Raw genomic sequence first — 25,750 nt, forward strand, 5'->3', positions numbered from 1 at the left:
TAGCCACAGCCCAGTTCAGTTTATAGAGCATTTCCTGCATTTCAGAAACTTCTCCTGTGCCTCCTCCCATCCTTACTTTCCCTCAAAGGACTACTCTTTCACTTTTATCATCATTAGCTAGTTTTGCCTGTTTTGAACAATGCACAGTTGAAACGGATCTTTGAAATTATTTCTATATATTTTATAGAGTATAGATATGTCTATATGTTTGGTGCTGGTAGCTTGTTGGTATGGAAGATTTATCTTTGTGAGCTCAGCCCAAGACACCTGGCGAGAATCCTGGCCCTGGACCTCTTTGTGTCAAGTGTCGGAGGTTCCAGGATCCTTTGATTTTCTGACTCTAAAATTCTGTGGCATCACCAGGGCTTGAATGGGGTGATGCCCAAGGAGAGCCCCAGAGTGAGGAAGGCAGCTGGAGTGTCAGCACCCCCAACTCCTGATGCGAGTAGGGTGCAAGAGAGGGCTAAGGTGTGAAGTCGGCTTCCTGTGACTCTTCAATGCCAGGATGAAGGAGGCTCCTAACTGGTCTACATTTCCTCTATTTTCTTCCTCTTCAGTCAGGTTATTCCTTTTCACCTGTGGTTTGAGACCTGCTTTTCTTCTTGTGTGATTTCCCCAGGGGACCTGGGAGAACTGGGGATAGAGGGGAGCAGAAAGGGGAAACGACAGCATCTAGGTGCTTGGAGAGGGATGTCTCACTCTCTCTGCTTCTCTTTGTTTTTTTTTTTCTTTATTTTTAAAAATCTTTTGGCCATGCTGCATGACATGTGGGATCTTAGTTTCCCAACCAGGGATCAAACCAGCGGCCCCTGCACTGGAAGCGTGGAGTCTTAACCACTGGACCCCTCGTTCCCCCACCCAGGGAAGTCCCTGCTTCTCTTTTTGACTTGGTCTTGGCCACCACTTTTTGGTGAGACTTGACCAGTGCTTTCCTTTCCCTGGGCCTCAGTTTTCTGGATGTATGGAGAAGGTTGGACCAAATAGTCCCAGGGTGCATCCTGTGGTTCCTGTTCTCTGAGTTTTCTTACTCTTCATTCCTGGACATGTGGACATTTTTCTGAGTATATCAGACTCCCTGAGACTCAGTTCCTCTCCCCCAGCACCTCAGTCTTCCCAAATCTCTCCCTGCCTTGTCCCTACCCCTGTCAGTTTGAATCTCAACCTCCCAGTCTCTGAGTGGAGCGAGTGTCTCTCTCCGCCTTTGTGATCCCTTGACAATGGGAGGTAAAAATAGCCCAGGGGCCGAGCTGGTGGAGATAAAAGGGAATTTGCCTTTTGTGTCCTGTGGCCAGGCTGGGGGGGCTGTGACACGTGGAGATTGCTGACATAGCTCTCCTCCGCTGACCTTGACGGCGGCAATAAAAGGGGGAGCCCAGCTCCCAGCCCTCACCGTGGTGCCGAGGTGGGTGATCAGGGCTGGAGTGGGAGCCCAAGGGAGGGCAGACAGGCTGGTGGGTGAGGGTGCTTGTGGGTTGGCACAAGTCTCTCCATTTCTGTGGGAGAGGATGCTCTGGTGTCTGAGAGGGTGCGTGCATGTGTTGGGGGCTTACCAAAGAATCACCTACTATCAGGTCTTGTGGGTTGGTTGATCACACCCCAGTTTGGGGCCCCTGCCCTCAGTCCCCTCTCCGTGCCATCTTCCAGTGCCTGCTGCCTTGGACCGCCTTGAACCTCCAAGATCTCGGCTGCTGCACCCTCCGCCTCTCAGTGCCACTACCATGATGGATGTGAGTGAACTTGGGGAGTCTGCGCGCTACCTCCGCCAGGGCTACCACGAGCAGATGAAGGTGCACACCGTCCTGTGGGATGGTAAGTGAGGGCAGAGGTGGGCAGAGCCACAGAGAAGCTCTTAAGGACTCAGAACAGGAGTGGGGAGGGGTGGCACTCCCCTCTGGTCTGAAGGAGCCCTCTGGCCTGACAGCTTTAGCCCCAAGAAGAAAATCCCAGGGACTTAGTGTACCTCACTTGTGTGCCTGTGAGCAAGCCTTGGTTTGCTCCTCTGTAAAATGGGACAGTATCGCCTGCCTCCTGTGACTGCAGTCTGCGGCCGGAGCCTGAGGCTTCTGTGACGAGAGTGACTGGTATGTGTGCAGGCTGCCTCCACGTGTCCATAAAACCTGTGCTGGAGTTATTTTTAGTGCTTTCCCTAGAGCCAAACCCTCTGTTTATTAGGAACAGGAATAAAGGCGACTATTTATGACCCAGTTTGCTCATAGGACAATAATAACAATATGCAATGTGTATCAAGCGCTTATTGTGCGCCAGGCCCAGAGCAGATGACTTTCCATGCATCATTGCAACAACTTGGGGAGTTGGTGACCAGGGCCAGGGCCAGCTTCATGGGTGTGCGACCTCTGCAGCTGCACTGGGGGCGTTTTACTCTTTGCTATCACCATCTTGAAATTTTAAATGATTTCTTAACAAGAGGACTTGCATTTTAACACTGGAGCCTACAAGTTATGTAGTTTGTCCTAAGGTACTTGGCTAGTAGGTGACAGGATACCTGAGTCTTTCACTTTCATGATGCCTTTAACTACCATGAAATATGGGCTCCCTGGAGCTCTGGGACCAGCTGCCTGGGCAGGAAGGAGCATAAGACAGACTTACAAGGTGCAGGGCTTGAGTCTTGGGTGAAACAGGGGAGACAGAACTCACTAATATTAAGTGCCTGATACTGAGGATTGCTCCAGAGGGGAACTAAGGCGATGCTCACAATGTGTTGCCTTTGAGGGACAGGCCCAGAGAGAATGAGGGATTTTCCACAGGTCGCAGGGCAAATACAAGAGAAGCATGCATCTGAACTGAAGTGTAATCCAGGGCTGTGGGGGACCCTTACTTCAGTCAGGGGATCCTTTGAGGAGATCTCTAGGGAAACCTCCCAGTGCTTGCTGCCTTTTCAGGAAACAGGGTCTGGAGGGATCTTTCCTGGGTACTCCCGTGTCCTGATAGAGGGGCTCCTGGGAGGCACACAGCTCTAGGGACACGACAGGGGAACCCAGTTGGGCCCCCAACCCCTGGATGTGCATCAGCCTCTTTCAAAGCCCCAATGCTCTCCCGGAAACCCAGGGAAGAAGCGGGTCTGGGTACCTGATGAACAGGAGGCTTACGTGGAGGCTGAGGTCAAGTCGGAAGCCACTGGGGGCAGAGTCAACGTGGAGACCAAAGACCAGAAGGTTTGGCTCCCCCCTTTTCCTGGAATTAGCTCCTCTGCCTCCCCGACGTGTAGCTCCTGGAAGGCATGCTCTGGATGAAAGGGGGTCTGGGGGCGTACAGGGGTGAGAGGCTGAGGTCACTTGGTTCCTGCCCCCACGATATGGCCTTCCTGGCAGGTGCTGACGGTTCGCGAGGCTGAGCTGCAGCCCATGAACCCGCCCCGCTTCGACTTGCTGGAGGACATGGCCATGATGACGCACCTCAACGAGGCATCCGTACTGCACAACCTGCGCCAGCGTTATGCGCGCTGGATGATCTATGTGAGCCGGGAACCGAGGAGGGGCCACGGGTGGGAGGGGCTGTGCGTGGTGGGGGCGGGGCCGTAGCATCGGGGGCGGGGCTAGAACAAGAGCCACAGCTCGGCGGGGTCGGGACCGTGGGGAGGGCGCGGGGCTGTGTGCGGTGGGGCAGCAGGGCTAGAGGTAGGGTAGGGTGATGTCATGGGGCTGAGGGGGCGGGGCCACCGGGTGGTGGGCGGAGCTGGAGGTGGGACAGGAGGTTTGGCTACGGGACTGTAGGGGCGGAGCGGCAGCCGCAGAGTCGCTGGGCAATGGGCTGTGGAGGTGGGGCCGCGGGCTGAGGGCAGGAGGGAGAGCTAGGGCGGGGCCAGGACGGCCACAGGGGTGTGGCGTCGCACCTTAGGCAGCTCATTTTGGGGAATTTTTGCAAAGATCATAGTTTTGCGAGGCTAGAGCTTGAGGACGGGAACTTGGCCTCCGATAACCCATCTATACTGTCTCTCCCCAGACATACTCGGGCCTCTTCTGTGTCACCATCAACCCCTACAAATGGCTCCCTGTCTATACAGCCTCCGTGGTAGCCGCTTACAAGGGAAAGCGCCGCTCGGAGGCCCCGCCCCACATATACGCGGTGGCGGATAACGCCTACAATGACATGCTGCGCAGTAAGGGCTGCCTTGACTCCTCTCCCTGAGTCCTCTCTCTCTCCTGAGACCCCTCCCCCGGCTCCCGGATCCCCTTCCCTCCACTCGCAACTGCCCTCTTTTCCATCCCGCTGGATACTGAAGCATAGTCGTTCTGTCTCTTCAAGTGGGAGGTGGCCTGCCGTCTGAAGGTTCCCACCTGGTCCTTTCCATTTCTGGCTCTGGGTGGCGGAGGGGCTGTCCCAGCGCCAAGGATACCCCAGGTGTTCCACCTGTGGCTGGTCCCTCACTTTGGCTAACTTCTCTGTCTCCTCCCCTTTCTTCCAGACCGTGAGAACCAGTCCATGCTGATCACGTGAGTGTCGGGCTCTGGAGATGGGGTGGGAAATGCTGGCCATCTGGCAGGGAGGGAGTGGAACTAAAATCATTTCCCGAGATTGAATAATCGAATACAAAGGGCAGGGGTTTTACCACCTAGAGCCAGTGTCCCAGGTGAAGCTAAATTATAGCGTTTTCTCTGTCCCTGCTCTGAGCAGATAAGTAGAAAAGGAATGCCAGACTGACCACCCACCCTCATACCCGCTGTTCCTAGGGCTTGGAATCTTCTCTCACCTTGATCTTTTGGGGGTTCTGATTCTGGCTCAAGGAGTGGGGAGGAGATCCCCTTCCCTTTCCTCTTTATTGTTGTTATTGTTTAGTCACTCAGTCATGTCTGACCCTGAGACCCCATGGACTGTAGCCTGTCACACTCCTCAGTCCATGGGATTTCCCAGGCAAGAATACTAGAGTGGGTTGCCATTTCCTCCTGCAGGAGATTTTCCTGACCCAGGGATTGAACCCATATCTCTTGCATTGCAGGAGTCTTCTTTACCACTGAGCCACCAAGAAAGCCCTTCCTCTTTATTACCAGCTTCTTATTTCTGAATCTTATTTATAACCCTTTGTTTGCCTCCTTGAGAAAGTGGTAGAATTCTTACATACCAAGTTTAGGTCCAGCCAAGCCAATATGGACATCGGTTGCACGTGAGTGGGTGTATGTGTGTGAGTGTGCAGCCTGCTGGTTAAGAGTAAGGCCTTTGAAACCAGAAAGACCTGGGTTCAAGTTCTCATGGGTCCGCTTCCTGCTGGTACCCTTGGTCCTCTGAATCTCATCAGTATAAAAAGGACGGTCCTGCTTACCTACTGCAGAGCTATAGGAGTCAGCCGGTGAATGTTTGCACCTGGCACCCAGCAGAAACAGCTACATGACCTCTCTGAGCCACATCCTCTTCTGTATCAAAAGAGGGTGATGATGGCGCCTGCCTTACAGGGTTCCTGAGGCTTCAGTGAACCAGTTCAGGTGAAGCACTTGGCCCAGGGCCTGGCAGTAAGTTAGCGCTCAGTAAACAGTGGCATCATGTGTTTTCTCATCTCACTGGGATGATCTATGCTAGTTTGTTTTGCAAACAATTCAACACCTCTGGGAGTTGACCCATCTCTGAGGAGTTTTGGGTTGGGGGGCTCCTGAGTTGGGAGCTGACTGTGGGGAGGGTGCTGGGGAAGTAGGGTGCTGGGGGGTGGGAGGAATTAGAGTAGCCAGATAGACATTGGTGACTCATGTTTGTGTCGTCCAAGGGGAGAATCGGGGGCCGGTAAGACCGTTAACACCAAGCGGGTCATTCAGTACTTTGCCATCGTCGCTGCCCTGGGAGACGGGCCGGGCAAGAAGGCTGTAAGACTTGCCCACGCGGGCACTGCTCCCTGCTGCTTCTCACTGTTTTTCTTTTCTTTTTTTTTCTCCTTTTCTTCTTTTTTTTTAAAGTTGATTCCCCAGAGCCTCTAGCCCTGCCTGAGCCTCCCACCCTGGTGGCAGACTCTGGCCCGAGCAAGGCTTGACCGGAGAGGCTGCGGCCATTCTCTGTCAGGTGCCGCAGTTCCAGGCTTGCCTCACTGTTCCCATCTGTAATGCAGAGGGGCAGGACCACATTGCTAGTCCTCAACATTTCATGTAATTTTTCCCTTTCATATTTTCACGACCTTCATATTTTCAAAGTTTACCAAGCAGGCTGTTTTTACCAAGAAGTAATAATCAGTTTCTTGGTTTTCATGCTCCAGTTACCTGCTGTCAATCAAACAAGGCAGGTTCAGCCAGAGCCAAGGGCACTTGGCCTTCTCAACAGTCAAGATTAAGGAGCAGTTTTGCACCCTATGATTTCTTTATGGTTTTTGAAATTTTCTGAAACAATGGGGGACCAGTATTTTGGGGTTTTTTATTTGTTTTCGAGGTGCAGTTTTCCTTCCTAGCCCTATGGCCAGCTGTTTAGAGATGTGTGGGCACCGCACACCCACCCCCAAATGGGTTGACTTCTCTTTCCAGAAGCCTAAGGCCTCCACCCACCCAGCCCTCACTCCTGGTCTTGTTGAGCCTTGCTTTTATTCTGGGGCATTTTTCTTTCTTCTTTTTCTTATCTTTTTTTTCCATTTAAAGTTTTTTTTTTTTTCCTTTTTCTTTTTGCCTTTTCCTGTTTTCCCATTTGATTTTCTTGTGTTTTTTTTTTTTTTTTCCAGTTTTGGTTTTTTGTTGTGGTGGTGGTTGTTTTTCTTGTTTGGTTTTGTTTTTGCTGTTGACTTTTTTGGTACTCTTTCCTCCCTCCCCTTCACCTCATTTTCCCAACTCCCAAAATGTCTCTGAAGATGCTACAGAAAGTTGGGGCTTGGTCCAGGAATGGGAATGGAGGGCGGGAGCTGACAGGGATACAGCCAGAATTTGTGAGTCTAGGGGGCACCTGGGCAGAAAGGAGCCCTGCATCGTGGGTTTGAGGTTTGGGGAAGCTGTCAGGCAAGGGAGGTAGAGAGAAAGGCTGGCCCACAGGGGCCATGGGTGTTGTAGCTTAAAAACCCTATCAACCTGCCCCCCCTCTGCCCCAAATTTGATCACATCTATCAGAAGGAGCCCTGTTCAAAAGCCCTGGAGCTGAGTGTGTGGGGTGGAGCTCAGGGGAGGGCTCCTGCCATCTCTCTCCTGCCCTTGTCTCCCCAGCAACAGCTCAGGGGGATTTTGAAGTCTTGGGCTCCCTGGAGGTGAGTGAATCACCAAAGTCTCGTGGCATGGGACAGGTGGCATGGCACCTGTCACTCCAGAATCCACTCCTTCCTTTCCCACCTTTTTTTCCCAGGCTGCTGGGATCCAGGGCAGGGAAGAGATAAAAAGGTAGATGGAGGGAAGATGAGGCTAGGAGAGCAAGTGGGGAGGAGTCCTTTGGTTTAGCAAGTCCCTCTAGATGAGAGATAGGTGGCTTTGGGCGTCATGGGAAGCAGGATGCCTCTGACTTACTGTGTCATCTTGAGCAGATCACTTTCCAGCTCTGAGTCTTAGGTTCCTCATTTGCAAACTAGGGCTAATAATATGCACCTGGCGGGGCTATTTTGAATAATACTCGATATATAGTTGTACAGTGAAAATGCATCCAATTATAATAGAAAGGAGAAGTGTGAAGAAGGGCCATCACAGAGGGGGGTCAAGGGTCAGAAGGTTTGGGCAGGAAGAGTCTCTTCTAGCCTCAGAGAATCAGGGAAGACTTCCTAGAGGAAGGGGCTTTTGAGTTGGGCTCTAAAGGGGAGTAGATTGTAGTCAGGAACCTCTGGGGCTTGGGGCAGTGTCAATTCTGGGGTTGTGGGAAATGAAGGGATATGGAGGAGGCCAGAGACAGAGCTTTGGGGCACTGTGGGTAGGGGACACCCACACACAGCTCCTGCCTCAAGCCCCTCCCTGACTAGAGCCCTGCCTGCTCCATTTCTTGCATTTCTCCATCTAACAGCCCGTGGAGGGTCAGGCACAGGGAGTGGGGTGACATTTGGGTGACTAACGTTCACTGTCCTGCTAACCCACCCCACTCCCCCACTGCCACACTCCCGCCTGGTGAGACCTCACACCCTCTAACTTTGTCTTCCTTCTCCTCCCAGCAATTTCTGGCCACGAAGACAGGGGTAGGTATGGGGCTGGTATGAGTGGGGCAGGCAATTATTATGAAGTCCTGGGGACCCTCCCTCCCCTTTCCCTTCCCCTTCCCAAGCAGAGGTGGTCTGGTGTGGGCTAAAATCCAGGACCACGGGGTGAGAGACCCCTCATCCTGCCACCAGGGCACCCTCGAGGATCAGATCATCGAGGCTAACCCCGCTATGGAGGCTTTTGGCAATGCCAAGACTCTGCGCAATGACAACTCATCCCGCTTTGTGAGTGGCTTCAGTGGGAGACTGGGTGGGGTTGGGGCAGGAGGGTGGGGAGGCGGGGAGACACAAGGTCTGGGGAGCCCTGGGTGGATGGAGCAGCACTGTCTGGGCCCCCGACTGAGGCTGCTCCTCTGCCCACAGGGCAAGTTCATCCGAATTCACTTTGGTCCTTCTGGGAAGCTGGCATCTGCGGATATTGACAGCTGTGAGTTCAGAAGAGGGTGGGGAAGGAGGAGGATGGGAGAGGCCCAGGCCTGCACCTTCCCACTCAGATTGAGCAAGTCTCATCAAGTCCTTGGGGCTCCTACCTGCCCCAGATGCTGCTCTTTATCCCCAGGCCACTGCCCAGCTCATGCCACCTCACCTCTCACCTGGAACTTACCCACTGCCTCCACATGGTCTCCCAGCCTCCATTCCTCTGCCTGATCTTCTTTCAGCCAGAGTGATCTTTTTTGGCTACTAATCTGACCACATCGCATTCCTGCCTAAAAACCTTCTCCAGATCCCATCACCTTAAGATGGAGACTCTCACCCTTATTTGGCCAGTCAGGCTCCTTGTAATTGGCCCCTCTGCTTCCCACAACCCCAGCCTTTTCTCTGACCCTTCATCCAGCAGACCTGTGCCCCTCCTGCCCAACCTCATCTCTGGACACCTTGAGACACTGTCCTTCCAGGAAGGTCTCCCCCAGTGTGTCTCTGCAGTCATCACCTATCCCTCCTGACCCAGTCTGGCTATGCAGACACTGGGTGCCCAGGTCACATGCACAGAGGGACTCCCCCGCGTTGAGTGCTCCCCATCTTTGGATGCAGGGCCAGATCCTGATGGCCAAGCATAGGCAGGTGGTGATGGGAGGAAACGTCGTAATTTACACCCTGACGGGCCCGTGTGCAAACACACAGAGGCTCTGCTCTCTGCACACACTGGCACATCAGCACGGCTCTGGGGGAAAGCAGCAGTCTGTGGGTGGAGGAATGACAGCCTAGATAAAAGAACAGACAAACCAAGAGCCACACACACGGGATTTCCCCGGTGGTCCAGTTAGGACAGTGAAGACTTGGCACTCGGTGCTGAGGGCCTGGGTTTAGTCTGGTCAGGGAGCTAAAATCCCACAAGTTATGTGGCCAAAAAAAAAGACCTCTACACAGACATACATTAATACATGCACACTGGTGTACAGACACCACATTCCCACACTGTGGCACATGTGCCAATGGAGAGACCTCCTGCAGCGCATGCTGGGTTGGGCGGGGAGGGGCGGGGATGTGCAGACACCCTTGCCCCCGGCCGGCCCCTCCCCCCTGCTCCTCAGCCCTAGTGGGGTGACCCACTCGGGACAGTAGGCCAGCTCCTCCCTCTCCCCCAGATCTCCTGGAGAAGTCACGGGTGATCTTCCAGCTGCCCGGTGAGCGAGGCTACCACGTCTACTACCAGATCCTTTCAGGGAAGAAGCCAGAACTGCAGGGTGAGGGCCAGCAGCCCGACAGGATGGGAGTCAGAGCCCGCAGGTCTGGGTGGCAGTGGGGCTGCCCAGCCCTGTCCCGGGCCCCCTCAGACCAGGCCCTGGGCTGCCTGTTCCCCTGCTGTTCTGGAGTCTGTGACATCCCTTCTTCCCTAGCGACCCAGCACTCCTAGCCACCCACCCCCTTCCTGGGATTTCTGGCTCCTGCCGAGCCCTCCTCCTCGCGCTGGGGAACATGCCCCTCAGCACCGCTGCCCTGGCCAGGTTTTCTCTCCTGCTGTCCTGAGACTAGGGAGGGTCCCCCCAGCACCAAGCAGGGAGCAAGGGCTCCATCTGGGCCTGGCTCACCTCTCTTGCAAGCCCCTCAAGGGTAGAATCTGATCCTTCCTGTACCCGAGCACCCAGCAAGGGGTCTGGGCCAGAGGGGTGGCCATGAGCAAGGGTCAAAAGGTGAGTGAGAAGTAGGGACTGTGGCTCTTTTCCCAGACTCATAAAGAAAGGGACGCCTTGGGCATTGGAGTGGAGGAGAGAAACTCCGGGTACAAAATCTAGAGAGGGCCCTAGAGTCTCCTGCCGCGCGAGCCCCCAGGACCCACCACGCTGCGATCAGGGGAAGGAGGAGAGCTGGTGAACCCAGCCGACACCCCCTTCTCGGCCCCGTGTCCCCCAGACATGCTGCTTCTGTCTATGAACCCCTACGACTACCACTTCTGCAGCCAGGGCGTCATCACTGTGGACAACATGGATGACGGGGAGGAGCTCATGGCCACTGACGTACGTCTGGTGCGAGGGGAGCAGGTCTCTTGGCTCCACTGGACCCTGAGCAGCCCAGAGATCTCTGAGTCTTCCCCTCCCCCACAGCACGCCATGGACATCCTGGGCTTCAGCGTGGAGGAGAAGTGCGCCTGCTATAAGATCGTGGGGGCCCTCCTGCACTTCGGCAACATGAAATTCAAGCAGAAGCAGCGGGAGGAGCAGGCTGAGGCCGACGGCACTGAGAGTGAGGCGCCCTGACCCTGACCTGACCTGGGCATGCTCTTGACCCTGATCCCAACCCTCAGTCCGTGACCGTGATCCCTGAGCCTTGTCCGCAACCTTGGACCTCAGTCTGGCCCTGATTTGTAAACTGTGACTTCTCAACTCCAGCCCCTCCCCCTTCTGAGCTGTACAGTTTGCTGACCCTGAACTTGACCTCTCCCAACCTCCCTCTTCTAACCCTAAGTTGAGACCAGTAGAGCCCCCAAGAACCCCTATTCTTGGCCACCTCCTCATCTCACCTGTGTGTCCTGCCAGGTGCTGACAAGGCTGCCTACCTGATGGGGGTCAGCAGCGGGGACCTCCTCAAAGGCCTTCTGCACCCCCGAGTGCGTGTGGGGAATGAGTACGTGACCAAGGGTCAGAGCGTGGAGCAGGTGAGCTGCTGGCAGGCCGGGGCCCACCCTGGGATGGCTGGGGCAGGGTCCGCCTCTTGCCAGGTCCCAGCCCAGCCTCCCCATGACTCCAGGTGGTATTTGCCGTGGGGGCTCTGGCCAAGGCCACCTATGACCGGCTGTTCCGATGGCTGGTGTCTCGGATCAACCAGACGCTGGACACCAAGCTGCCCCGTCAGTTCTTCATCGGCGTCCTGGACATTGCGGGTTTTGAGATCTTTGAGGTACGGGCAGGCCCATGGCCCCAGGCGCTGTTCTCTCCCGGGGTGGTCGACAATTCTCCCGGGCGGAGGACCATGGGGGTGGGGGCAGGAGCCCTGGGGGTCTGCCTGGAGGCAGGGTGTCCTACACATCCCTGTTCTCTGTGGGCCTCCATGTCCCCATCTACAAGGAGGCCGGCTGAGCCGGGCACTGCCCTCTACAGTTTAACAGCTTCGAACAGCTGTGCATCAACTTCACCAACGAGAAGCTGCAGCAGTTCTTCAACCAGCACATGTTCGTGCTGGAGCAGGAGGAGTACAAGCGGGAGGGCATCGACTGGGTCTTCATTGACTTCGGCCTGGACCTGCAGCCCTGCATCGACCTCATTGAGAAGGTGGGGCCCGGGGCCAGGTCACTCCGGCAAGGGAGTGCCTGTGTGCTTGTGTGTGAACGAGCGTGTGCAGGCATGCATGTGCGTGTGCATTGAAGTGAGCATGTGTATATGAGCATGGCTGTGAGCGCGTGTGTGTAATGTGTATATGAACAGAAATGTATGCAGGCGTGTGACTAGGTGTGTTTGAGATTGAGTGTGATTGTGTGTTGGTGAGCAGGGCGCGTGTGTGAGTATGCATCCCTGTTGCACTGCTGACAATAAGCCCTGGTGCAGACACAGTTTCATTGGACCCTCAGAACTGTCCAGAATTACAGGGCATGGTAGGGTGTGTTTATTTGTTTATAAAACATTACACATATTTTCCTATGGTACAAAGACTAAAGGAAAGAAAAATCAAAGAAAAATGGAAAAATCAGAAATAAAGGGGAAAGAATATTTCCCCCAATCCTACCACAACGTGCGTCCTCTCCATCCTTTATCCTCGGCATCTCTTTTCTCTAATGGACACAGACTCACTTCTCATCCTACCTTTTCTCTGAAAGTGTATTCTGGGTGTGGTGCTTTGTTGAAGAAGACACAGTGGTTCACACAGCAGATGATGCCCATGCATTTCTGTAATCTCCTACCTGTGCACATTCAGGTGGTCGACAATTCTTTGCTATTAAATGAAATGTATTCGAGCAGCAGTGAAAGTATTTGAGTCCCCATTTTGCAGGTTAGAAAACTGAGGCTTAGAGAGGTCTAAGGGCCCCTTAATCACTAAGTGAGGAAGCCAGAGTTTGACATCAACTGTGTTTTTTGACTGCACCATGTGGGAGAGTGTGAGACCACAGATGTCGGGGGTGTGTGGGTACAGGGGTGCTGGTTTGAATTTGCACATTTATAAGCAAAGAGAACAACTCAGGGCTGCGAATTGGTCAGAAGCAGGTTGAAAGCCAAGCCACAAACATTCTTTCTTAGAAGACAGGGCTCCTGGGTGCAGATCCATTCTGCCTCCCTCTGGGCAGATGGTGGCTGAGGTAGGGGGGTCTGGGGAAGCTCCCAGAGAGAGGGGCTCCAGGAATTGGGGGTCCAGTCCAGCCTGGATGGACTGGCTTGATGGAGACCCTTCACACTTGTGCCCTGTCCCCAGCCGCTGGGCATCCTGTCCATCCTGGAGGAGGAGTGCATGTTCCCCAAGGCCTCAGATGCCAGCTTCCGGGCCAAGCTCTATGATAACCATGCGGGGAAGTCGCCCAATTTCCAGCAGCCACGGCCTGACAAGAAGCGCAAGTATCAGGCCCACTTTGAGGTGGTCCACTATGCAGGCGTGGTAAGTGCCTGTTGAAACCCCAGCTCTTGACCTCTCTCCTTCCTTCCTGGGGTTCCCCCACCCCTTGGGTCAGCACCTGTCTGTTCTCTGGCAGGTGCCTTACAGCATTGTGGGCTGGCTGGAGAAAAACAAGGACCCACTGAATGAGACGGTGGTCCCCATCTTCCAGAAGTCGCAGAACAAGCTCTTGGCTACTCTTTACGAGAACTATGCTGGCTCCTGCTCTAGTGAGTACCAAGTGGTGCAAGTCTGCAGGGGACTCACAGAGGGATGTTCTCTGCCCTGAGTGACTGGCCCCATGTCTGTCCTAGCCGAGCCCCCCAAGTCCGGGGTGAAAGAGAAGCGTAAGAAGGCAGCATCTTTCCAGACGGTGTCCCAGCTGCACAAGGTGAGGCCCCGTCTAGGCCCCGTGCAGGCCCCCACCCTGCCGCCCCAACTCGGTCCTGGCTCCCTGCTCTGTCCCCTGCACCCGGGGCGGGCGGCTGTTAAGACTTGCAGTGATGTTTAACTCCTCTCCACGTGAACATCACAGCAAGTCTGTGCTGCTTCCCGTCCCCACGCTGCCTGGGCAGGGTTTAGGGGGGATGGGGTGGGAGCCACGGGGCCTGTGGGAGGGCTGAGGGAGAGGTTGAGGGGCCTGCCTGGTCAAATGGAAGAGGGCCAAGGGTCACAAGGGTCAAAGGGTGGCGCTGCAGAGACCCAGCACTGAGGTGCCCAGTCCTTGGTGGGCTGGTCCATCCTTGACGGGCTGGTCCACTGCGGCTTCCAATCCTGCTTCTCTGCCCTCTTGTGCTTTCTCCCCTCTCCCTCCCCCAGGAGAACCTCAACAAGCTGATGACCAATCTGCGGGCCACACAGCCCCACTTTGTCCGTTGCATCGTCCCCAATGAGAACAAGACCCCAGGTAGTCACCCCAGCGGGGGCTGGTTCCCCATGGGGGACATGGGAGGGAGGGGACGGGGTGGACCAGAGCTGGGTCATCCCTTTCCACAGGGCCTGTGCGGCCTCGAATTCATGAAGGTGTGTCCCCTGACCGCTAGTCTTTTCTTTTAACCTCCACTGTGCCCAGGGGTCATGGACGCCTTCCTGGTGCTGCACCAGCTGCGCTGCAATGGGGTGCTGGAGGGGATCCGGATCTGCCGACAGGGGTTCCCCAACAGGCTGCTCTACACTGACTTCCGGCAGCGGTGGGTGTCTCCTGGCCCCAGCCCTGGCTCCTCCTCAGCTCCCCCTGCCAGCCACCTTCCCTCTTACCTTCCTCCCGGGTGGAGGCAGAAGGCTGGGTGGGGTGGGAAGGGCACCGAGGAGGATGCAGGAGGGCTGGGGAAGGGGCTGGGGGGCATCCCAGTGGGAAATGCTAGTCGGTGAGACCTGAGGGAGTGGGTTTGGGAGAAGCGAACAGGCTCTGGGTAAATATTGCAGGTTCAGCCAGCAGGTTTTGCTAATGAACTGGAAGTGGAAAGAGAATGAAAAAGACAGGGGTGACTTCCAGGTGTTTGGCCTATCAACTGGGGAGTTGGTGGTAGATTTACTAAGAAACCAAGACAGAATTTTAAACTTTTGGTGGTGGGGAGGTAGGTGGACAGTGGATTGAACTCTCCTTGGAACATGTCAGATTTGAAATGTCTCCAGCAGGAAGCCCCGGAGGGAAGTCAGGCAGGCAGAGCCAGGTGTGGATTTGGGAGTTGAACGAGGGTTCACATGGACTGGGCTTTATGTAATGCCTGGCAACGAGGGCTTGGTCAGTGCTGTAGCCTCTCTGCCTTCCCCTTATAGGTTTGACTTCTGTCTGGCTGCAATTGTCCACGGGTCCCTCCCCCTTCAGATGTAACTGGGGCCATCCACGCCGACCATTATACATGTGTGTCTGTAGAAATACGTTACACATGAGTGCACACACACGCGTGAGCACACACATATGAGCACACACACGTGAGAGCACACACACATGTTCTCTCTGTTTTTTCCCTGTAACCATGTCTTGGGGATTGTTCCTTGTTAATAGACATAAGTCTGCATCATCACCCTTTTTTAAAAAAATTAAAACTATTTTTCTAGAGTAGTTTAAGGTTTGCAGCAGAATTGAGGGGAAGGTACAGGAAATTCCCCACAGTCCCGCTGCCCCCGCACATGCACAGCCTCCCCCGTTGTCAATGAACCCTACCAGAGTGGGGCATCTGTTACGGTGGCGTGATAATCAATAAGTGTCTATAGTCACCATTACAGTCCACTCTCGGTATTGTGCCTTCTAGGACTTTGGATAAATGTAATGACAAGTGGCATCATCCATTTTGTTATGGAGTGAAGTATTCTGTAATCTAGGGACCTGTGCTTTGTAATCAGTCCCTTAGTGAGGGGCCTTTTGTGTTTCCAGGGTTTTGCCTTCACTGTGTGGTCACCACAATCTGACCCACATGGCCCTGTACACACGTGCAAGTGTGTCCTTTTAGAAGTGGGCATGCCGGAACCCTTGCTCTTGTTGATCACAATTCTCTCCCAATGCTTCTTCAGTTTGTGACAGGCTGTAACACATCACCTTCTTTACTTTTTTATTGCCTTCTCAAAAAACTGATAAAGTATTAATAATTATAAGTTAAAAATTGTAACAGTGCCATAGGCCTTCTGTAAATACTGCCACCTCTTAAAGAACTACTGAAGCCGTTTAAATATTACCTGAGCTTTTAAAGCAGAGTATGCCCACTCCCCCAGTATCACGAGGCTGTCAAGTGTCACCTGCCAGCTTGTTCAGTGGAGCCTGAACAAGCCTCCGAGAGGCCAGCCTCTCCAGTCCTCTGTTCCCCACCCAGCACTCTCCTCACCAACCCTTCCCCACCCCCTCAGGTACCGCATCCTGAACCCCAGCGCCATCCCGGATGACACCTTCATGGACAGCAGGAAGGCTACAGAGAAGTTGCTGGGCTCGCTGGACATCGACCACACACAGTACCAGTTTGGCCATACCAAGGTCGGGGCACAAGGGAGTTAGGGTCCTGACCCAGTGTGGGCACGCACTCTGCAGGGGGTCATGCAGATGATTGAGGGTTATGCCTACCATGCCCACCCCAGGTGTTCTTCAAGGCTGGGCTCCTAGGCGTCTTGGAGGAGCTTCGCGACCAGCGTCTGGCCAAGGTCCTGACACTGCTGCAGGCGCGGAGCCGGGGCCGCCTGATGCGCCTGGAGTACCAGCGCCTGCTTGGAGGCAGGTGGGTGGGGGCAGGGGGGTGGGACACAGGGTTGGGGGTCAGCCACTGTCCCCCAGCTCACAGAACTTCTAGGCTCTCTGAACCTGGTCATACTGTCCTGTGGGTCAGATTTTGCGTACGGCTGGTTGAGTGTCTCCGAAGGGGCAAGGCTCTGCTGTGTGCCCATTAGCCCCCAGCTACCTGCCACTTCCTCCCCTCAGAAGGTGGGGAAGGAGAGTCCATCTCTGTTCCAGGCCATCCCAGAGTGTGGTCCAGAGTGGGAATAAGGGCATCTCGTGTTTTCTCAGAGTCTTATGTGCCAAGCCCTGGGCAAGATATTTTGTTTGAATGTATCTTGGTTAAGGATGGACTTCTCAGGTGTCCCTGGTAAAGAATCCGCCTGCCAGTGCAGGAGATGCAGGAGACATGCAGGGTTTGGTCCCTGGGTTGGGAAGATCCCCTGGAGAAGGAAATGGCAACCCACTCCAGTATTCTTGCCTGGAGAATCCCCTGGACAGAGGAGCCTGGTGGGCCACAGTCTACGGGGTCACAAAGAGTCGGCATAGGCTGAGCACACATGCAAAGTACAGGACAGTCCTAAAAGGCAGATGACCATCTATGCTCACCAGACGGGTGTCTGAGCCGAGAGAGAGCCGTCAGCTGGCTCATGGGGGAAGATGGGAGGCTGGGATGGGAGCCCAGACTGTCCGACCTTATATGACAGTCAGTGGCTTAACCACCCCTTCAGGACCTTTGCAGGGACCACCAGGCCATTCAGGGTTTGTGAGTTCCAGCCCTGGAGGCAGACCTGCATGCCCTGGGCCTCTCCCTCAACCTCGTCTGTAAAGCAGAGGATTAGGACCTATTTGAGAGGCTATGGGGAAGGTTAACGCCATCGACCACACACTGAAGTGCTTAGTGCAATGTCCAGCCCAGGGGAGGTGCTCAGGAGCATCAGGGCTATTGCTATGAAGGGGCAGCTGTGAATCTGCTGACCTCCTGCGGTCACTTCTCCCCAGGGATGCCCTGTTCACCATCCAGTGGAACATCCGTGCCTTCAACGCTGTCAAGAATTGGTCATGGATGAAGCTCTTTTTCAAGATGAAGCCACTGCTCCGCTCGGCGCAGGCTGAGGAGGAGCTGGCAGCCCTGCGGGCAGAGCTGCGGGGGCTGCGGGGGGCCCTGGCCACCGCCGAGGCCAAGCGCCAGGAGCTGGAGGAGACGCACGTCAGCGTCACCCAGGAGAAGAACGACCTGGCCCTGCAGCTTCAGGCGGTAAGGGGGGAGGGGCGGGTTTTCTTTCTGTGACCTGGTGCCCCTACCCCCAGGCATCCTCAGGGAACCCCAGGCTGCTCCGAGGAAATAGCACAGGCAGACCCACCACGCCCCCTGCCCCTTGCCCGGCCAAGGCCAACCTGGCCTGTGCTGGGTGCTCAGGCTTTACCTGGGTCCTTTTTGCTATTCTGGAGGCTCACGGGCTCATACCTGCGTGCGGCCTCCTCATACTCAACCTCCCTACCCAGTCTGTGCATGTGCCCCAGTGCTCCCACACCCTGGGCCCCCATGGCTTCCTGCTAAAGCCTCTGTGGAGCCCCATCTCCCCAGCTCTCTCCTCCGCTCCCTCCCTGAGACAGTGCCAGGGTCCCTTCTCTGGTTAAGGGCCACGGGAACCCAGGCAGCAGGTAACAGTAACAACCAGAGGGCACAGATCAAGGGTCCAGATCCTCCCCCAAGTCCATGCAGCCTTTCCTTCCTTCGGCAAATACCTTGAGTGTCAGGCCCCACAGAAGCTCTGGAGATACACTGGTGGGGAGACAGACGGGCCTGTGCTCACAAACCCACCCGCTAGAGCAGGAGATGGTTATCCGGTCAGGTGGTGAGGAAACAGCATGGTGGCTGAGAACCTGAGCCCTCCGTGGCCCCGCAGGGCCCTCCCCAGCCCTACTTCAGTGAGGGTGGACCTGGCCGTTGGCTGTTCTTCTTGAGCCCTTGTTTGGGTCTTTCTCTGGGTCGCCCTGCAGCCTAAGGTTCCCCTCTTGTCCCCCGGTCCATCCCTCCACTTGTGCCCTCATTCCACCACACTTGCTTGCCTTCAGGGCCCAGAACAGGTCATTGGCATGGCATTCCTTGGTCCCAGAACCCAACTGAACCTGTGTCAGGCCTTGGCACGGACAAATGAGCTTTCTGTCCAGGACCTGGCCTGGGGTCCCTCGGCTGTCCTGACTCTGTGCCATTCCCGTGTGCCCCTCCAGGAGCAGGAAAACCTGGCGGATGCCGAGGAGCGCTGCCACTTGCTCATCAAGTCCAAGGTGCAGTTGGAAGCGAAGGTGAAGGAACTGAGCGAGCGGCTGGAGGACGAGGAGGAAGTGAACGCAGACCTGGCTGCCCGCCGCCGCAAGCTGGAGGACGAGTGCACGGAGCTCAAGAAGGACATTGATGACCTGGAGCTGACGCTGGCCAAGGCAGAGAAGGAGAAGCAAGCCACGGAGAATAAGGTGTGGGTGCAGGCCGGGGTTGGGTGGGGCAGAGCTGTGGGGCCAGGCACCTCCAAGTCCCACACCTGTGTGGCCCTGGGCAGGTCTCATCCTCTCTGTGAGCCTCAGTTTCCTCCTCTGTCAAATGGGGCTAATAGCAGCACTTCCCTAATTAGGGCAGGTGAGGATTCAGTGTGTAACTAGTCTGTGCGAGCACTCACCACTGAGCCTCGCACATAGTAGGTGCTCAGCAGATGCTAGCGATCGTCATCCACCAGCTCCATGTGCCCCAGGTGCCTTCCCTTGTTGAACCCTCCCGAGAGCCCGTGTGGATCACACTCTGGGGGGACTGACTCCATTATACAGGAGGGGAAAGTGAGGCTCTGGAGAAGGGTGAGCTGCTTATTCAGGTTCTCACAGGTGCTTCCCGAGGAAGCCAGGACTAGGGAACAGCTGCTTAAACACCCCTGACTCCCCAAATAGCTGACATCTGTTGATCTCTCAGTGCCGGCCAGACACTGGGGAAGGGCTCAGTAATCCCTCGAGGAGGAAGCTACAACCATCCCTGAAGGATAAAGAAATTGAGGCTCGGAATGAACTGACTTGCCTGAGGTTCCTTGGCTGGAAGGGGCAGCTGCTCAGGGCAGAATTGGGGGAGGCAGCCCCACGGTGACCTTGGCTCCAACACAGGTGAAGAATCTGACAGAGGAGATGGCGGCGCTGGATGAGTCTGTGGTCCGGCTGACCAAGGAGAAGAAGGCCTTGCAGGAGGCCCACCAGCAGGCCCTGGGTGACCTGCAGGCTGAGGAGGACCGTGTGAGCGCGCTGGCCAAGGCCAAGGTCCGGCTGGAGCAGCAGGTGGAAGACGTGAGTTGGGGCCACAGCAGGGGGCTGCACGGAGGGGCTAGGCTGGCCAGGACAGGGGGGGAGCCCACCCACCCTATCCTGCCCCACAGCTGGAATGCTCCTTGGAGCAAGAGAAGAAGCTGCGCATGGACACGGAGCGGGCCAAACGCAAGCTCGAGGGGGACCTGAAGCTGACGCAGGAGTCGGTGGCAGACGCTGCCCAGGACAAGCAACAGCTGGAGGAGAAGCTCAAGAAGTAAGTGTGGGGAGGACCCAGGCCCGCCCTCCTGGGCACGGGGGCCTCCTGAGCCTGCAGCCCGCCTCTCGTCACCCCCGGGACTCTAGTCAGTGTTGCACCACAGCAGAGGTTGAACCGTAGGGTGAAGGGAGCTCACCTAGGGCCAGGCTCTAGGGCCGGGGCTTGAGAGGGAACACCGGGGAGGTCTTGAGGGCTACTCCAGGCACAGTGCCAGCGTGTGTGCTGGAGGCGGTATCCAGGGGCCCCAGGCAGGTGGGCAGCAGTTAGGACCTGGGCCAGCTCATGCCCACCCTCTCCTCCAGGAAGGACTCTGAGCTGAGTCAGCTGAACCTGCGGGTGGAGGATGAGCAGCTCCTCGGAGCCCAGCTGCAGAAGAAGATCAAGGAGCTGCAGGTGCATGAGGGACAGAGGTGGGCAAGGACCGGGTCAGGGGCCCATGGAGGTGACCCTGACGCCTGCCCGTCCCCAGGCTCGGGCCGAGGAGCTGGAAGAGGAGCTGGAGGCCGAGCGGGCGGCTCGGGCCCGTGTGGAGAAGCAGCGGGCAGAGGCGGCCCGGGAGCTGGAGGAGCTGAGCGAGCGGCTGGAGGAGGCAGGCGGTGCGTCGGCCGGGCAGCGCGAGGGCTGCCGGAAGCGCGAAGCCGAGCTGGGCCGGCTGCGGCGGGAGCTGGAGGAGGCGGCCCTGCGGCACGAGGCCACGGTGTCGGCCCTGCGGCGCAAGCAGGCGGACAGCGCGGCCGAGCTGGGCGAGCAGGTGGACAGCCTGCAGCGGGTGCGGCAGAAGCTGGAAAAGGAGAAGAGCGAGCTCCGCATGGAGGTGGACGACCTGAGCGCCAACGTGGAGACCCTGGCCCGTGGCAAGGTGTCAGCCTCCTTCCTGACCCCGACCTCTGACCCGCCACTAGCAGCCCACCCTCACCGAACCCCTCCCGACTGCAGCAGCTCACCCCACCCTCTGAGCCCCAAGCACCCCCTGCCTATCTGACACCACACTAGTGCTGACCCTGCATCTGATCCTGATCCCCGGCCCATTCACCCGGCACCCAGCCCGAAACCCCCCACCAGTTCTGACAAACCTTACCTCCTAAACTCTGTGCCCTGATGCCAGAGGATTTTGACCCAGTATCCAATTCCAACTTCTCAGTCTTTGACCTTTGAATTCTGACCTCATCCCTATCCTGTTTGGGCCTCCCTGGTGGCTCAGATAGTAAATAATCTGCCTGCAGTGCAGGAGACCTGGGTTTGATCCCTGAGTCGGGAAGATCCCCTAGAGAAGGGAATGGCAACCCAGTCCAGTATTCTTGCCTTAAGAATTCCATGGACAGAGGAGCCTGGTGGTCTACAGTCCATGGGGTCACAAAGAATTGGACATGACTGAGCAAATAACACAGACCTGTCCTGACTGTTCTTGTCCTGAATCCCAGCACCCAACCCTGACCCCTGACCTTTGTACCACCTAATCTTAACATCTGACCTGTGACCTCTGTCCCCAGCTGACTTCAGACTCTGGTATCCTAACCTCATCTTGACCCACTGGCCTTCGGACTAGTTCAGCCTGCTCACTTCTGACACCCATGTTTTAAGCCATAGTCCAGCACTAGAATTTCTGACCCTGAACTTGGGGTTCTGTTCTCCCTTTGATTCCTGAGCACACGTCTAGCCTTCCAGTTCCTGGCTCCAGTCTCTCTGATTGGCAGCCCTAGATCCTGCCTTGTGAGTCTCTGACTTGTTCTGATCCCTGACCCCGGCTCCCAGGCCAGTGCTGAGAAGCTGTGCCGGGCATATGAGGATCAGCTGAGCGAGGCCAAGATCAAGGTGGAGGAGCTACAGCGGCAGCTGGCAGACGCGAGCACCCAGCGTGGGCGACTGCAAACCGAGAGTGGTGAGGGGCGGGGCTCGGCCCGGCCACGGCGGGGCCTCCGTGCTGCCCACCCGCCTTCACCTGACCTGCTGGCTCTCCTTTGGCCTGCAGGGGAGCTGAGCCGCTTGCTGGAGGAGAAGGAGTCTCTGATTAGCCAGCTGAGCCGCGGGAAGGCCTTGGCCACCCAGAGCCTGGAGGAACTGCGGCGGCAGCTGGAGGAAGAGAGCAAGGTGGGCCAGCCGTGGGCAGCCACAGAATGGCGGGGGCGGGGGCACAGGGCCACCGGCCGGCTCCACGCTGAGGTCACCGGGCTCTCTGCAGGCCAAGAGCGCACTGGCCCATGCCGTGCAGGCTCTGCGGCATGACTGTGACCTCCTGCGGGAGCAGCACGAGGAGGAGGCTGAAGCCCAGGCGGAGCTGCAGAGGCTGCTGTCCAAGGCCAACGCCGAGGTGGCCCAGTGGAGGAGCAAGTACGAGGCAGATGCCATCCAGAGGACCGAGGAACTGGAGGAGGCCAAGTGAGTGCCCTGCTGGCCTGGCCAGCACCACCTCAGGGCGGGGTAGGGTCAGGGAGGATGCGGGGCTCAGCTACGAGCCCACATCCCATCTGCTCCCGGGGCCCAGAAAGAAGCTGGCGCTGCGACTGCAGGAGGCAGAGGAGGGGGTTGAGGCTGCTCACGCCAAGTGCTCATCGCTGGAGAAGGCCAAGCTGCGGCTGCAGACTGAGTCGGAGGACGTGACCCTGGAGCTGGAGCGGGCGACCTCTGCAGCCGCGGCGCTGGACAAGAAGCAGCGGCACTTGGAGCGGGCGCTGGAGGAGCGGCGGCGGCAGGAGGAGGAGATGCAGCGGGAGCTGGAGGCGGCCCAGAGGGAGGCCCGCAGCCTGGGCACCGAGCTCTTCCGGCTGCGGCACAGCCATGAGGAGGCCCTGGAGGCCCTGGAGACGCTCAGGCGGGAGAACAAGAACCTGCAGGGTATGGCCTGCCACGGGGTCAGAGCCGCCCTGGGGTCACTGGGAGTTCCGAGTCACACAGGCAGGGTGCCCTGGCAGGGGCACCCTGGAATTACAGGGGGGTGAAGTGATGTGGCTGCAGCATGGGTGGTGGGGTGGCCCCTCAGTGCCCTGTCCTCTCTGCAGAGGAGATCAGTGACCTCACAGACCAGGTCGGCCTCAGTGGGAAGAGCGTCCAGGAGCTGGAGAAAGCCAAGAAGGCGCTGGAAGGGGAGAAGAGCGAGCTCCAGGCAGCGCTGGAGGAGGCCGAGGTCAGGGGTGGGGCGATGCTGACCCGCTGGCTCCTCTGGCCTCCCCTCTCAACACACGTTCGTGGACCTCCTGGCTCGTGGCTTGCTCTGTACCCCAGGGGGCCCTGGAGCTGGAGGAGACCAAAACTCTGCGGATCCAGCTGGAACTTTCCCAGGTCAAGGCTGAGGTGGACCGGAAGCTGGCGGAGAAAGATGAGGAGTGTACTAACCTGAGGTGCGGGGGGCTGGCCCTCCTCTCCAGGCCGACAGCCTCTCCCGTCCCAACCGCCTGAGAGCAGAGGGCAGGAGGTGTTGGCTGAGCCCCAGCGTGCACACGGATTGGCATGACACCTAGTCCCCCACCCCAGGACTTTCTTAGGGGGGAGGAGTAGGTTATTGTCCAAAGTTCAGAGGTGAACCGAGGAGAGGCCAGAGGACTTGCCCAAGGTTACACAGTAGAGGCAGAGCCAGGGTTCAGTCCGTGTCTGTCTGCTCCGGAGCCTCACTCTTGCCTGTGAAGTTGCTCTGATGGGCAACAGGCAGTCACGAGGGGCTTGAAACCAGGGAGAGACCGGTCACTTAGTTTGGTTTGCATCTCCAGCGTTCCTTTTGCGCCTGTCAGCAGGTGCGGTGCCCAGGCCCCTGCTCCTCACAGGTCACCACGACTCCTTCCGTCCCTCCCAACCATAGGCGCAACCACCAGCGGGCAGTGGAGTCCCTGCAGGCCTCCCTGGATGCGGAGACTCGGGCCCGCAATGAGGCACTGCGGCTCAAAAAGAAGATGGAGGGCGACCTCAACGACCTGGAGCTGCAGCTGGGCCACGCCACCCGCCAGGCCACAGAGGCGCAGGCCGCCACGCGGCTGCTGCAGGCCCAGCTCAAGGAGGAGCAGGCGGGGCGGGACGAGGAGCAGCGGCTGGCTGCAGAGCTCCGCGAGCAGGCACAGGCCCTGGAGCGGCGGGCCGCCCTGCTGGCTGCGGAGCTGGAAGAGCTGCGAGCAGCCCTGGAGCAGGGTGAGCGCAGCCGGCGGCTGGCGGAACAAGAGCTGCTGGAAGCCACCGAGCGTCTCAACCTCCTGCATTCGCAGGTGGGCACAGAGAGGGTCACCAGAGCGTGTGGGGCGGGGGCCTGCTTGGTGTGGGCCTGCAAGGCCCGACTCTAAAGCTCTGCTTCCCTGCAGAACACAGGTCTCCTGAACCAGAAAAAGAAGCTGGAGGTGGACTTGGCCCAGCTGAGTGGGGAAGTGGAGGAGGCTGCCCAGGAAAGGCGGGAAGCCGAGGAGAAGGCCAAAAAGGCCATCACTGATGTGAGGCTGGGCTGGGGCTAGGGGTGCCAGAGAAGAGTCCAAAGGGACTGTCACCTCCTGACCAGACTGCCGCCTCCCCCGCAGGCAGCCATGATGGCAGAGGAGCTGAAGAAGGAGCAGGACACGAGCACACACCTGGAACGGATGAAGAAGACTCTGGAGCAGACGGTGCGGGAGCTGCAGGCCCGGCTGGAGGAGGCAGAACAAGCCGCCCTCCGGGGTGGGAAGAAGCAGGTGCAGAAGCTGGAGGCCAAGGTGTGTGCGGCCCGCCTCCCGGCCTGCTGCCCTGGCGGGTGGGTCAGCCCTGGGGAGGGCAGGCCAGGGGCACCAGGCCCATCGGCTGGCTGCTTGCAGGTGCGGGAGCTGGAGGCCGAGCTGGACGCGGAGCAGAAGAAGCACGCGGAGGCCCTCAAAGGGGTGCGAAAGCACGAACGCCGGGTCAAGGAGCTCGCATACCAGGTGGGTAACCAGGACCACCTCGAGGGGCGGCCCTAGAGCTGGCCTGCTTCGGGCAAGACCTGAATCCCCTTTGCCTGCCCAGGCTGAAGAGGACAGGAAGAACCTGGCTCGCATGCAGGACCTGGTGGACAAGCTGCAGAGTAAGGTCAAGAGCTACAAACGTCAGTTTGAAGAGGCGGTGAGTGCATGGGGGTCTGGGTCTTTGGGGCCTAGTACCAGTCAGGATGCTGGTGGTCACCTCACTTCTACAGCTGGCCCCAGCCAGTGGGGATGCCAGCAATGGTCAGGCCTGTTCCATCTCTGGGCTATTTCCCCCACGGTGGCTTTGTGTGTTGGCTGGGACAGTGACCCCACTGCCCAGTGGGAAGAAAGACAAGTTTCTAACAGCTCCAGCAAGACACAAGACCTAGTTCTGTCTCTGAGGGGACCTCTCTGCTTTCCTCTTCCAGGCAGGTCTGGCACCCAGGCACCTCTGGAACGAGTGGCTCCATGCCCTTCCTTCCTGCTGTGGGGACTGGGGAGGGGTAGGGAGGGCTGTGGGCAGTGGTGGTGAACAGACTGGAGGACCAGGAGAAGCCGGCCCCTTCTGGGGCAGCTGACCGTCTTAGTGGTCAGAGAGTGAGCAGGCCTGCCTGTGCCAACAGGAGCAGCAGGCCAACACTAACCTAGCCAAGTATCGAAAGGCCCAGCATGAGCTGGACGACGCAGAGGAGCGGGCAGACATGGCAGAAACCCAGGCCAACAAGCTGCGGGCACGCACCCGGGATGCCCTGGGCCCCAAGGTGAGGGGTGGTGTGGGGCACCTTCCCTGCCCTCTGCCCCAGGAGCCGCTCACTCAGGCACCCCTCTCCCTTTAGCACAAGGAATGATGCTGGAGTCCTGGGCTCTGAAGAGGGACACCTGCTCTCTGCCCCACCCTGATCCTGGCCTCTCTTCATCACCTGCTGGAGCGTCACCACCCCAAGCCCTACTCCACCCTGAATAAACCCTGTGGCTGCAGCTCTGACTGGGTTCCTGCTCAT

The 25,750-nt window shown here is 57.4% G+C and overlaps 1 protein-coding gene across 6 annotated transcripts; it reads left to right on the plus strand.

The window, feature by feature from the left end:
- Nucleotides 1–1,388: 1,388 nt before the first annotated feature.
- MYH7B (myosin heavy chain 7B) lies at nt 1,389–25,734 on the plus strand. 6 transcript variants are annotated; one of them, XM_027977119.3, is made up of 41 exons: nt 1,389–1,809; nt 3,067–3,173; nt 3,330–3,473; nt 3,961–4,117; nt 4,424–4,451; nt 5,711–5,807; nt 8,039–8,062; nt 8,216–8,308; nt 8,447–8,510; nt 9,670–9,768; nt 10,436–10,539; nt 10,627–10,765; nt 11,059–11,177; nt 11,270–11,419; nt 11,620–11,790; nt 12,923–13,102; nt 13,197–13,329; nt 13,414–13,490; nt 13,919–14,006; nt 14,172–14,289; nt 15,944–16,067; nt 16,169–16,305; nt 17,304–17,559; nt 18,537–18,779; nt 19,449–19,625; nt 19,715–19,860; nt 20,166–20,256; nt 20,333–20,722; nt 21,616–21,742; nt 21,833–21,951; nt 22,043–22,239; nt 22,346–22,695; nt 22,860–22,984; nt 23,083–23,198; nt 23,654–24,050; nt 24,144–24,269; nt 24,354–24,524; nt 24,624–24,728; nt 24,811–24,906; nt 25,373–25,510; nt 25,586–25,734. In XM_027977119.3, the coding sequence occupies exons 1-41, from the start codon at nt 1,719–1,721 to the stop codon at nt 25,595–25,597; spliced, it is 5,826 nt and encodes a 1,941-aa protein (XP_027832920.1). In that variant the 5' UTR covers nt 1,389–1,718; the 3' UTR covers nt 25,598–25,734. The 6 variants fall into 6 exon arrangements, with proteins under 6 accessions (XP_027832920.1, XP_042086017.1, XP_042086018.1 ...); XM_042230083.2 differs by lacking the exons at nt 1,389–1,809; nt 3,067–3,173; nt 3,330–3,473; nt 5,711–5,807 and having other exon boundaries at nt 3,822–4,117; XM_042230084.2 differs by lacking the exons at nt 1,389–1,809; nt 3,067–3,173; nt 3,330–3,473; nt 5,711–5,807 and having other exon boundaries at nt 4,102–4,287.
- The last annotated feature ends 16 nt before the right edge of the window (nt 25,735–25,750 follow it).

This window comes from Ovis aries, chromosome 13 (assembly GCF_016772045.2).
Source record: "Ovis aries strain OAR_USU_Benz2616 breed Rambouillet chromosome 13, ARS-UI_Ramb_v3.0, whole genome shotgun sequence".
Taxonomy (NCBI): Eukaryota; Metazoa; Chordata; class Mammalia; order Artiodactyla; family Bovidae; genus Ovis; species Ovis aries.

Coding starts and splice junctions, on each gene's coding strand:
- MYH7B (XM_027977119.3), top strand. CDS start 1,719: ATGATGGATGTGAGTGAACTTGGGGAGTCTGCGCGCTACCTCCGCCAG. Junction 14,007..14,171: donor CAATGAGAACAAGACCCCAG/GTAGTCACCCCA, acceptor CACTGTGCCCAG/GGGTCATGGACGCCTTCCTG. Junction 22,240..22,345: donor GAGGAACTGGAGGAGGCCAA/GTGAGTGCCCTG, acceptor CCCGGGGCCCAG/AAAGAAGCTGGCGCTGCGAC.